Below are 13,155 nucleotides of genomic sequence, written 5' to 3'. Positions count from 1 at the left end.
CCTGTACCAGAGGTGCAGAGGCAGAGAGACATACAACTGCAGAAGCAAGAAGAATTACAGAACACAGCAAGTTCTCAAGGCAGCCATTGCTGGAAATCACTAGAATCAGGGAGAAGGCATGGAGCCCTGAGCTGCTCAGGGAGCTAGCTGTCTGAGGGCAGAGGTTGGGGCACCTCCAGCAGTCCCAGAAAACACTTTCCCGGTGAGATAAAAGACACAGGACAGTCAGTAGGCACCACCACTGGCGAGGGCCAAAAGAAAAATGGGATTGAAGAAGCTCAATCTTTGAGGGGCAGTGTCTGCACCCTCATAACCTCTTCCTACCAGAATGAATGAGGACCTGGATGGCGGGAGATGCTCTTCTATAGCCCTGCACTATTCCTGGGATATACCGCCATGTGGATGGATGGCATCTGTCTGGTCCATATCTGCCAGGAAGGTTGGATGTAAAGGAAGGGGAAGCTCACTTCTTGTTTTATATTACTTGGGCAAATCATAGAGACTCTTAAAATGTTTTTATAATTAAATATATCTGAGTTGAAACACTGGCCCTGCCATTTAATTGCTGTGTGAACTTGGACAACTCCATTTTTCGGAGTCTTGTTCTCTTTATCTGTAAAATGGAGGTGAGAATACTTACTTCTCATGGTGGTTGTAAGGATTAAATGAGACAGTGCCAAGCACATCAAGCAAATATTTGTTCCCTCTTCAAATAACTCATCTGTAGGTTAACAACACTCGTTTGATCTTGAGGCTTTTTTTTTAACTGATCTGAAGCTTGAAAATGATCATAGGGATGCTCCAGAAGTTTAGCAATACTCTGCGACATAGAGGAGAGCCAGACTTGGCTTTCTTTGGCCAGTAAGGAAAATGAGGCAGGGAAAGGGACAGTGCATCTGCTTAGGGAAGAGGTAGAAAAGGAGCAGCCCCTTCTGCTTTTTTTTTTTTTTTTTTTTTTTTTAAATTTTTTGGCCAAACTGCACAGCTTGTGGGATCTTAGTTCCCTGACCAGGGATCGAACCCAGTCCACAGCAGTGAAAGCCCGAGTCTTAACCACTGAACCACCAGCGAATTACCCCCTCCTACTTTCTTAAACGTGCACATCACAGAGGTACTTGCCCTGGCCGATATTCCTAGTCACCATAAGGAACATGCAATTAGTTTCAAAGCACAAGTGACAGTTGGTGAAAAGGGAGCAGCAAAGAGTGATGAGCACATATTGCAACCGAAGTTAGATACAATTATTCCTCTCCCCGGCCATTCAAACCCCAAACAGCTGCATGTTCATTCACATTACCTATTCATCTTCCTTTGCAATTGACTATTCAGGAAACATCATTTTTTTCCCAGGATAACTAATTACCTATTTTTTTCCATTAAAATGCACAAACAAGTTGGGACAGAGAGTAAACCCGGGGAAATGGCACGGTGGCTAATGCAGTGCCTGCCTTCACTTTCTTCCTCCGTTTTCAGCTTTGCAACTCTGAGCTAACTGCAGCTCCTGAAAGCGCATTTCTGCTGAGAAAAGCTAAACCTGTTTTCTGAAACATTCACCCGCCATGCAGCTGATTTCTCGTCCCCACCTGGCTCAGCCAGCCTGGCAGGGAGGCTGCGCTGGCTGTGCCTCCTCGGTGCCCACCGACGGGCACGCACATTCGTGCACGGGCGTGAGGACACACTTCCATATGCTTGGCATTTACGTCTGGACTCAGGCCATCAAGACACCCGTGAGAGGCTTTACACACCCTCACATTAAACTCACTATGCACCAAGAATTCTTCCGTAAAGGCTCAACTTCCACTGCCCTGGGGTCAGCTCCCGGCCATCCCATCCCACTCTGGGAAACTGGGGGACTCACCTCGGTGATTTGGGGGTTGGAGCACTTAACATTGTGGCTGGACCAGTCAAGCCAGGGGTTGGAGGGGCTGCTACAGTGCTGCTGGAGGGTGCACCTGCGCTCACCGCTGCACCAGCCACACTCGAACTTCCGGTCGGCCTTGAGGCAGAGGCCACAGCTCTCCCGCTGGGCTGCACACTTGTAGAGGTGGACTGCAAAGAGGGGGGGGGGCAGTCACAGATGGGGTTGGAGAGGACGCCTCACAATTTACCCCCTTCTTGCAGGCGTGATAGAAACCGCCCCCATCCATGGATAACACCGATGATCATAATTATCCTTGCAAGAATAATTGATGGGGAATTAATAATAAATTGAGCCTCTTAGCAGTTGTTTAAAGGCACTACAAGAAAATATTATTTGAGTTCTGGCTCTAGATTAAATTGGATCAGGGCTTTAATTGTGGCTTCACCACTTCCTAGCAATGTGACGAAGAATTTAACTTCTTTGAACATTCAGTACCTACTCTATAACATGGTGATAATCATTGTTTTTTGTGAGGTTTGAATGAGAAGTTGTATATTCAGTGCTTAGCACAGTGCCTGTAACATAGCTGATCTTCTGTACATGCTCATTATCTTTTCTTTGAGCTCAAACTACATTCTTACGCTGCTGCTTCTGTTTCTGTCACATACGGCCCTCGCTGAAAGAGGTAAGGACTGATTTCCCCATTTCAGGCAATAAAGAAGCTCAAAGAGAGATGTAATGACTCTTGGAGTTGACTAAGGTTAGTGTCCCAAGCTGGGATTCTGCAGATCCAAATCGCTGTGCTGCTAGCACCCAGGTCCTGAGAGGAGAAAGGCACACAGGGGACTGGGTGGGGCTGGGAGAGGCGTCAGCTGGGGCTTCGAGAAAGGCCACATGCCTAGCAGAGTGGAGGCAGAGCTGATAAGGAAAGATGGTTGACACCATCCTGCTCATGGCCCTGTGGATGGAGCAGAGATCCCCAGAGAGGGCAAACTGGCTACTTAACAGGTCACTTTTGGAGTCTGCAAATGCTTTTGCTTTTGTCTCTTACCCACTTAGAAGCCCTAGACAGGCCAGTGGGCAGAACTATTTTGTGAGCCCGAGGCTTGGTAGTTGTCTGCTGGAGTTTTGAATTCAGAGTCCCAAGTAGAATTCTTCAGAAGCAGAATACTTCGAAAGTGATTTTTCAACTCTCCTGGTCAAGCAGACACAAGCTCTCAGGCCTGGGTGGCATGCCTCTGGAGGTCAGGTACATACCCCAGGGTAGAGGTATTTTTTTATTCTTCCACGTGTCCCCATTCTACTCCTCTGCTCTGCCAAGCATTCCTCAGTCTCAGCTGCAGGGGCTCTACTGAAACATCCTCATGCCTATGGCTTCTTACGGTAGAGGGCAGGAAATGGGAATCTTAAAATGAACAAATCCACATTATGCATTTATTAATATGCTAATGGTCCACATCTGATTTCTCATTTGATCCTCATGATGACCCTGAGAGGTGGGCATCCTTTCCCTCATTTCCCAGATAATGAACTTGGGACAATGAGAGGAGCAGTAATTAGTCTGAGTTCACATAGCTATTGGTGAAAGAGCCCAGATTCGAATCCCAGTTTGTTGGATTCTAGAATCCGTGTCCTTAAGCACTGTGGCCTCCTCCACCCAGCACAGTGCATAATCTCCAGGAACAGCTGGGCTCCGGGTGGGAGGTGAATGTGAGATCGCCATGGCCTGTGCATTCAAGGAGCTGCTTAAAAGTTGTCAGGCGCCACAAGGGAGGGTTCCGATGTGACAGCTTGGATGTGGCTGTTTTTCCTCTAAGCTCCAGGTGCAAAGGCAACCTCTGGGAACTAAGCCCAGATCCTCAGCAGGGAAAATGTCTATCTCTTAGCACTGAGAAAATCTGGCCTGGGTATGAGGGGAAATAGAAAAAAATCTCCCAGCCTAAGTAGCACCAATTTTCATGGCAGCATCCGGGACAGGGACCGTAGCATCTGGAAGAGATGCTAAAGCACTTTCAGGTCCTCCTGTAGCCTCAGTCCCTCTTTCTGTGCCCATGGGGTGACCCTTGGGCTGAAGGACAGGCTTGTGACAACAATAGCTACTTGAAATGTGGTGGAATGTGGCTCATGGTGGGGGGGTGGTGATAAGGTTCTAGGGGAGGAGGTTTCACATCCCACAATAGCCGGAGCCACTGGGAGGAAGGACAGTGATGTGGTTAAGCATGTGAGCTCCAGAATTAGACTTTTGTTTCAAATCCTGGCTCTTACTATTTGACTCTTGGTCCATGTTTTTTTCTTTTTTCAACTTCATTGAGATGTAACTGACAAAAAAATTGTACAATATTTGAAGTGTATACTGTGATGATTTGACGTACCTACAAAGAGTGAAATGATTCCTCCCATCCAGTTAATTAACACATCCATCACTCCCATATCTATATCTATATGTGTGTATATGTATATATATATATATATATATATATATATATATATGTGTTAAGAACATTTAAGTTCTACATTTAAGTTCTCTCTTAGCAAATTTCAATGATGTAATACAGTGTTACCAACTAGAGCCACCATGTTATACATTAGATCCTCAGACCTTATTCATCTTATAGCTGGAAGTTTGTACCCTGTTACCAATCTCTCCCTATTTCTCCAACCCCCTCAAAGCCCTGGCAACCACTTTTCTACTCTGTTTCTGTGAGTTGGACTTTTTTCTTTCAGGTTCCACATATAAGTTATACTACACAGTCTTTGTCTTAAAAACATGGAATGCTTTGTGAGTTGGCAGCAACTTTGTGCAGGGGTCATGCTGACCACTGCTTCATTCTAATTGAAGTGTATATGTTGCCAAAGTGAACAGTCTTGGTCCATCTCTTAACTTCGTTGGGTCTTAGTTTCCTTATCTATAAAATGAGGATAATACTGGTACATACCCCTCAGAGTTGTTGTGATGATTAGGAAAATAATCTCAAATAAACCACTTAGTGAGTGCCTAGCCAGAGTGTTCATCAAACTGGAGTCACTTTTGTCATTCCTGAGATCTGGGAGGAATGCTGTACTGGAGGCAGCCTGCCGGCACCCAGGAGGACCTCCACATGGGTGCGTAGGACATGAATGAGGTGGCCTCATGGAACACCCCCTCCTGCATCAGCCCAGCTCCTTCCTGAGCTTCCTGGCAACAGCTGTGCCCTCGAGTCAGCAAGCTGGTCCCTCCCGTCCACCTCAGGACCAGGGGAGCCGTCTTTCAAACCTTCCTTGTGCAGTGACTGGGGCCAAGGACAGGGGAACCAGAACCTGATTGGAAATAATATCTCCATTTCCAGGGAAACTGGCAGGACATTCCTGCCTGCTGCTCTCCTGGTCAGGTTCCACAGACACTTCAAAGTCTCTGGGAGCCAAAGGAAAACGTGATGAGCCGGCAGCCACCCGGCGGATGCTCTGGTTGTAATAAAACAGGGTTCCCAACAGGACTCCTTTGATGGCACCAAATGTTGCTTTAGGATCCTCTGACGAATTACGCTGACAGAGGGAGTGTATTATTCATGGCACAGCAGCTGGCTGGCTCTGATCCTTCCAGCCCCAGTCTTTCCCAGGGTCACGGAAAGATCAAAACTCTACCTGGAAGTAGCTGCTTACCTTTCAGGTCCTGAGGGTTGTCAATGATGAAATTGCCATTCCACACCACGGCAAAGTCCACGGCCAGGTTGCTGATGTCCATCCCGTCATACTGGTACTGTGGGGAGAGGGGCAGAGGTACACGCTCATGACGCTTTCTGTCATGGGGGGGGCGGGGGCGGGGATGCTGCTGCTGTCTCAGGGGACCAGGAAAGAAACCAGGGACTCTGGTTCCCTCAGGAACCCCATGCACCGTTCAATTATCCCTATGGTGTCTTCCCCCCGACTGCTAGTCACTAATGCCAACAGGATCCAGCTCAAACCCCTTAGTTGGCATTCAATAGCCCCTATAATCCCATCCAAGCTTAGTTCTCCAACCTTCTCTTCCACTTCTCCTCCAGAATCTCTGAAGCACCTTGTGTCTCCAAGCATACCTGCCCAAGCCCCTCTCTGTATGTGTTCAGTTCACGTCTCCTAAGAATTCTTCCCTTTCCCGACAGCCTCCAACCTTCATCACCTTTGCTCTCTTAGTCTAGCTCAGATTCACCTTCCCCGGGTGTCTTCTCTGCCATCCCTCCCAGCCCTCCCCATCCTCTCCGTCCCCTGGTGTTTGTCTTTAACTAGGCACTTCCCGGGAGCTGCTTGGCATCTTTTCACATGAAAGTCTAGTCTCTTTAGAGAGTTCACATGCCGCTCTGTAAATCCCACAGAGCCCTGAGCACAGCAAGTGTGTAACACACAGCGGTGCCTTGATTGGTTGGCCAGGCCCTGTGGCGGCCCTTTCTTTTGGCACGTGAGCTTTACTTTGGTCAACAGTTCACTAGGGAAAGTGCCCAGAGCTTTCTGGGCACAGATCTGATCAGCTCTGCCATTTAAGGCCCCCAGGCTGTGGCTGGGAGTGGCCTTTCTCCCAGAGAACTCTCAAGCCCTCAGACACATCAGAAACAGCCCCTCTGGTGGCCCGGCCCCTGAGCCTCTGTGGGAACCCCCTTTGTGGGGGCTGCCCATCCTGGCCACTTAGATCCTAGGGCCTGTCACTCCGGCCCTTCCTGCCACCTTCCTCCCTTTGTTGTGCTCCATTCTCATCTCCCACCTTCCCCGGGTGCTTGGCGGCCTTCTACCGATTACAAATTCCATCAGGGACCCATGACCGGGAATCTGACAGCTCCCTGATAAGAGGCCCAGATTCTCTTTATCTCTCCCGGGAGAATTACCTTCCCTCAGCACCTCTGTCACCTTTGTCACATCCTCCCCCATCTCCCAGCTGACCCCCCCCCACCCCCCCCCACCCCCCGAGAGCTGGTGGGAGACAGGGAGTTGGCAGATAAAAAGATCTTCTCTGGGCTAGTAGTATAATTAAACACCTCGTGCTTTGTGTCTGGCATTCGGGATTGGTTTAACCCTCGCTGCTCTTGGAGTTCACGGCTTCCTCCTCCTCCCTTCCCACCTCCCCTTGTGCCACTCTACTTCCACTTGCACTGATCTCTTCTGCAGCTCTCCTCCCGCGTGCTGCCCTGCCCCCCAGTGGATCCGCTCCCTGAATGCGGACAGGGTTTGGGGTCAAGTTGACTGGTGTTGGCTGAAGTTTCACCAAAGGCCAAGAAGTACTCTTTCAACTCAGAAAGGGCACAAAGCTCTCAGCTTATGCCAGGAGGGTCCTCACAGCCCTCCACCAGCTCCGTCACTATCAACCTGCTTTGCTCTGTTGAGGGACCCTGGGGCCTGCACACTCCTCTGTCCCTGGGAATGTGGGTCAGCCTGTGGACCCGGAGGGTTCTGGAAGCTGGGGCAGGCCAGGCTGAGGCCCTGGCTCAGGTGTGAGAGAAAGCCCTGCCCTGGTGCTCTTACCGAGCTGTTCTGGCACTGGACGCTGGAGCTGTTGAAGCGCAGGGCGGGGACCCGGTGGACGGCCCCCTGTACCTTGAGGACGCACTCATAGCCTCGCTGGCCGGACTGAGGCTGGGGCAGGTTTCGAGCCTTGAGGGTGATTGGTTTCACTTCCCCGACGGGTATCAGGATCTCCTCCGTGGGCACCAGCTGGGGACAGTCCTGGGGAGCAAGCAGAGAGCCTCCGTCTGGTCTGTCCTGGCTCATACCTCCCTACGCCCCAAGCCTGGGGGGTGGACAGGCCTTCCACGCCAGGCCATACCCTCTTGCATCCAGGCGGGCTTCCCACAAGGATGTACCTCATTTAAGGGGAACATGGAGTCAGCAGGGAATATGAAATCTATCTCTTAGCTCCCGGGCCTCGATGTCGTCATCCCCATCCCACAAGTTGTTCTGTATCTGGTGTGCGTGTTAAAATTTAGGAATTAATTTTCAAGCCCCGGCGTGGCAGGTTGTGGATTTTATCTCCTGAGACACAGGATAAAAGATGCTCCACGTGTCCCTGTCCCCAGCCTGGACCCCCCACCTCTGGGTTTCATCTGTCTCCCAGCTCCTGCACCCCACCCCTCTTGCACTGTCCGTGCCTAAGGTGATCTGTTATCAGCAGCCTCAGCTTCCCAGCGCCGATTGGATTGAATGGCCTTTCCAAGAGGTGGATCAAGCTCTCCCAGCAACACTCTAAACACTTGCTCTGGCTTTATTTTTTATTTATTTATTTATTTTTGCGGTACGCGGGCCTCTCACTGTTGTGGCCTCTCTTGCTGCGGAGCACAGGCTCTGGACGCGCAGGCTCAGCGGCCATGGCTCACGGGCCTAGCTGCTCCGCGGCATGTGGGATCTTCCCGGACCGGGGCACGAACCCGTGTCCCCTGCATAGGCAGGCGGACTCTCAACCACTGCGCCACCAGGGAAGCCCTGCTCTGGCTTTTTATCTCACTTCATTACCAAGCGTTGCATGAAGACCATATAGCTTTGGAAAACAAAACAGGAAAAAAAAAAAGTCTTGGTGCGGAGGGGTTGTGGGGAAGGACCATGAGAGAGGGAGGAAGTGAGGAGGAGAGTGATGTTCCTTAGTTCTTCTTCTAGAGGCTGCTTCTCCACCAGAGGTCAAATGACCACCTCCTGACAGTTCCACCCCCTGCCCATTTTCTCCCTCTCCAGGGAGACATTGCCCAGCGGCCTCTGGCAATGAGAACACACAGCCTCCTCCATGTGCAGTCATTTCCTGTCTCCGGGGATCAACTGGGCAACGTCTTGAAGGCACCCCTTTCCCTGTCCCCTTCCCCTCCGTGGTGGCAGTGGTTCTCGGAGGGAGCCTTTGGGAAGGTGGGGGGTGGGGGTGTTGGTATGTTGCTACCCTGCAGAGGGCGCTACTGGCATTTAGTTCTGGGTGTGGAGCAGGATGCTGAACTTCTTCAAGGTGTGGGACAGTCTGGAACAATAAATGGTCCCTCTCCTAATGCCAGAGGCATCCCCGGTAAGAAGCCTTTGGTGTCACAAGACTGTGAAACAATGGACTGCCTCAGCCGTGGGCTTCTCGCTCAGTGTGGGCTTAGGCAGTGGCCGCAGGAGCAAGCCCTTCCCTTCATGATTTGGCCCCTGCCTCCTTCTTACCCTGTGATTCTTGGGCATCTTGGTCCAGCCATACCATGGAGGAATTTAAGGTTAGTCCTGAGGGACCATCTCCCTCGCTTATCAAGCTCTGATCCTTTGAAGATGAAGATCCTTTTCTCTCCACCAGAAACACTCCCCTTCCACACCCCCTAATCTTCCTCCTGGCCCCTGACTCAGCCCTCTTTAGCTGATTACCTCTTAATTAGCTTTCAAACTCAACTCTGCAGCTCCTTCTTTGGAAAGCCATCCCTGACCCTTTCCCTGCACTGGCCCTCAGGATGGGTTACGGATACTCTCCCTGATCGCTTTTAGCCCTCAGAATTGCAGTTTCTCATTTACTTGTCTTCCTTATTGGTCTGTGAGCCTTGAGGATTAGGCTGCATCTTATTTGCCTCCGTATCCCCAGGCTTTATCCAAATTCCTGACATGTAGTCATTGCTTGTGGGAGGGTAAATGGAAAATAAGAAAATAAAGCAACAGACAAAACGATCTCAAACTTTCTATTTGGCTCCAACTTCCTAGATTTTTTACAGATGAGGTAAAGTCCTGCCTTCTGGACATCTAGAGACTTGAGCAGGAGTTTGACTCCCGAAGCTGGGGTTGGAAATGGTCATTGTTTCTGGAGTCACAGGATTACTAAATTGGTACATCTATATCTATTAAGGAATCCTGAGGATTTATGAAAAGCTGGGTCCAGGAGAAATTTTCCACAGAAACCTACTCCCACAGAAAACTTTCTAGGAGGGTCAGGCGGAACCTCACGGGTCACGGTGCCATTCCTCAGTGACTGCATGTGAGGATATCAAGCAGGCAAGTTTTCCACAGGAGACAGGAGCATAAGGCAACCCCAGAACAGATGGGTCCCTGTTTAGAAGTCAGTCACTCAAGCTGCCAACTCATAAACTTGCTCTTTACTGCACTTTTACTTTCAATCCCCGCGGGCACTCTTGACAGTCTTTCATATATTTATAGCCAAGAAGAAAAAAAAAAAAAGAACACCACTTTAGGGGAACCCAGGCATCCCATGAAAAGGAGATACTATTTCCTGTTAGTGGCTAAAAAACTCCCATTGAGTCTAATAAATTAGAATTTAAATTTAGACTAGAAATAAGGCTGAGGTATAATGAGGGTGTGTCTGTGTGTGTGTGTGCATGTGTGTGTGTATACCTGTAAGAGAGAGAGGGAGAGAATAGATATTCAGAATCAGAACTAGTTGATACGGATCTGGGGATTAATGGGAAAAGTTTTGGCAGGAGCCGGAGGATCCTACGGAGCCCGCGGGACGGCGGCGGTGGCGCGGAAGGCAGCCAGGACAGCGTTGTGTAGTGTTTTGGGGTATGCACGTGGTACTCACGCATTGGCTTCTGTTCACCGACAGGTGTGGACAGATGCACCAAGGAGGGAACACAGGTTCGAGCCATGGTCCGGGAAGATGCCACATGCCGCAGAGCAACAAAGCCCGTGCGCCACGGCTGCTGGGCTTGTGCTCTAGAGCCCGAGAGCCACAACTACTGAGCCTGCACTCCTAGAGCTCGTGTTCTGCAACGGGAGGGGCGGGGGGCCACCGCAGTGAGGAGCCCGCGCACCGCGGCGGGGAGTAGCCCCCGCTCGCCGCAACTAGAGAAAGCCCGTGCGCAGCAACGAAGACCCAACGCAGCCAAAAATAAATAAATAAAAATAAACACACTTGTTTTAAAAAACTATTAAGAAAAAAATTGTTAAGGACCTCAAGAACTTTTGTTTACTATATCAGAATTAAAACTGAGGCAGTTTTAAAAATTAAAAAAAAGAATAAAAGAACTAGTTGATATATTGTAAAGGGTGACCAGTTGTTTTTTTCATCTCTAATGAGCTCAGAGAACAAATTCAAATTTCATGAGTGGACTCTTAAAGATGTACTTTTGGGAGTACAATGTCTTAGGTTAGTAAACAAGATTGTAGAATCCTTTTAACTATGACAAAAAACGTATGTATGCATGTGTATATACACGCACACACAAATACACACCCCCCACCCACCCTCATCCTTTGGGCTGTGCTGTCTGGTCCAGCCTGGAAGTTGGAGAATCATAAGGAGACTTTATGAGTACTTTTATGAGTTTTTTTAAAAAGAGATTCTACAATCTTAGAAAAAATTCCCATGGTCAGAGTTTCAGACTTTTGGGGACTAAATTGAAGGATGATGATTAGGGGCTTTCCAAAAGCCTAAACAGGGTTCCAAGATTGCCCCAGGAGAAAAGAATGCCTTAGGCTTTGCTTGTTTTTTGTCTGTTTCTCTCAGGCCAGATGGAATAGCATTCTTCCTTCCCTTCTCTAGGGCAAAGGGAAGACATGGCTGGTGACCAGGTACATTCTCTTCTTCCTAGGAAATACAGGGATATACAGACTCTTTGGATTGTGAGATTGTTCTGGTGAATATCTTGAGGGAGCAGCGAGTCTTAGGTGGAAATGGCAGTGGTGAGGGCTGAAGGCAGGTGCAGGAGAGCCGGCAGCCTGAACATTGCCAAGTTGTTGGAACTTCAATACCTCTGGGGCTTTAGGAAGGTGATGGGTTTCATTAGACACGATAAGGCCACTTCCAAGCTGTTTGATTCTGTGAGTACACGCACATGCATGCACACTGTTCCTGTCCTAAGAGCAAGAGAGCAAATAATCATGGTGCTCCTGCAGATCCGCCCAGTCTCCTGAATGACCTCTGTAGGTCATCTTACTCCTCCTTCTGCCTCTAGGCTAACTGGCAGCAGGATAGCCCTCCTTAGCAGCAATCTGAGTTTCTATCAAGATGAGCAGATGTCCTGTTGGAGAATGTCCCAGGGGAGGGGTGAGCTGCGGAGGAGGAGACACGACCAGAGGGAGGGCAGGACCCTGGCACAGCAGCCCTGTGTACGAACCTTTGGGCCTCATGATCCACCCTGTTTAGCTGTGCTTCTCCAGCTTTCAGAGCTGGGGACCCTTCAGCCCTCAGAAACGACTTCTCCCATGTGGAAATGCCATTATCTTCACCCGCTGGACTTCAAAGAGAGAGAGCAGCCAGCATCCTGGGAAGGTAATTGGATTTATTTGGTTCTATCTTTCCTCTGGGACAGGGCGTAAAGAAGATATATGTATCTACATCTCACTAGGCCTGGTTTAGCCATGGAGGGAGATGAGCTTCTAAAGCTGAAAGCCATACATACTCCTGCGCACACCCACTTGCAAACAACCATGTCACAGCTTGATCCGGTCCAGGGAGGCCCAGATTTCTGGGACCCCATCAGAGATCTGCTGTGCTCTGAGTGGGGGAAAGGTTTGGCTCGTTACCTTAAAAGAGCTCAAGAGACGGTTCCATTGGAATTCAGCTTCCTCATCTATAACATGGGGCCTGTGATACCTGACAACCCTAGACCACAGGCAAGAGGGACATGAAGGTCTGTCGTAAGTGGTGATAAACTGGGTTAATCACGTTAACATTATTACTGCATATTTCCTCGCATGTGTACGTGAACACAGGATCGGAGGACTTCAACATCCTTAGCACCAGCTTGGGAACACTGAATCATGACTCCTGCATTTATGTGAGGATCATAGGAAAATTATTTAAACTTATCAACTTATTCATCTATAATAGAATCCACTTCATAGAATAGTTAAAATTAAACGAGATGAAAATGTACATGTATAATGTTGTATATATAATAAGCACTCAATAAATGTTAACTACTAATACTTTTATTTTGAATTGCATTCACTCTAGCACAGTGGTTCTTGGTTATCGGGACTAAGTGTGGGATTGGTCCATCAGCCCTCTGGAAAGAAGTAGATTCATCTCATGTCCTGGTTGCCTTTGTATCTGGAAGTAGCACTACTGACCTGTATTCCGTGGGCAATTTCTCCATCTGTGGGGATGGATTTGTGAGGGTCCCTCATGACCAACGGTGCAGGGCTAGGTGGAGGTTAGGCCCGCAAGTGTGGCTGCGACCATGGAAACAGACAAGTGGACCAGTTCTGATTTTCTGGAGAAAGCATCCTGTACTCTGCCTTTTTGGATGCCTGAGTTCTCTGTAGCCTTGGGCAAAAACCCAAATTTTTAGCATCTTGGTTACTACATCTGTCAAATATGAATTATGTGAAACTGCAGGTCTGTTGTGAGAATCAACTGAGATGCCATATGTCAGTGGTTCTCAATCTTCAGCCTA

At 49.1% G+C, this 13,155-nt stretch overlaps 1 protein-coding gene across 2 annotated transcripts in view; it reads right to left on the bottom strand.

Annotated features, from left to right (window-relative positions):
- The window catches only part of PLXNA2 (plexin A2), a 219,167-nt gene that overhangs the window by 53,566 nt on the left and 152,446 nt on the right, over positions 1 to 13,155 (bottom strand). For both annotated transcript variants that reach the window (XM_059057244.2, XM_067032482.1), the window contains 3 exons: positions 7,328 to 7,528; positions 5,501 to 5,597; positions 1,859 to 2,049 (listed from right to left, as the gene is read on the bottom strand). In XM_059057244.2, coding sequence (XP_058913227.1) covers positions 1,859 to 2,049; positions 5,501 to 5,597; positions 7,328 to 7,528 — 489 coding nt within the window. The remainder of the gene's footprint in view (positions 1 to 1,858; positions 2,050 to 5,500; positions 5,598 to 7,327; positions 7,529 to 13,155) is intronic.

This window comes from Kogia breviceps, chromosome 1 (assembly GCF_026419965.1).
Source record: "Kogia breviceps isolate mKogBre1 chromosome 1, mKogBre1 haplotype 1, whole genome shotgun sequence".
Classification (NCBI taxonomy): Eukaryota; Metazoa; Chordata; class Mammalia; order Artiodactyla; family Physeteridae; genus Kogia; species Kogia breviceps.
The sequence above is the reverse complement of the archived record's forward strand: the minus strand, read 5'-3'. Positions and strand labels throughout refer to the sequence as shown.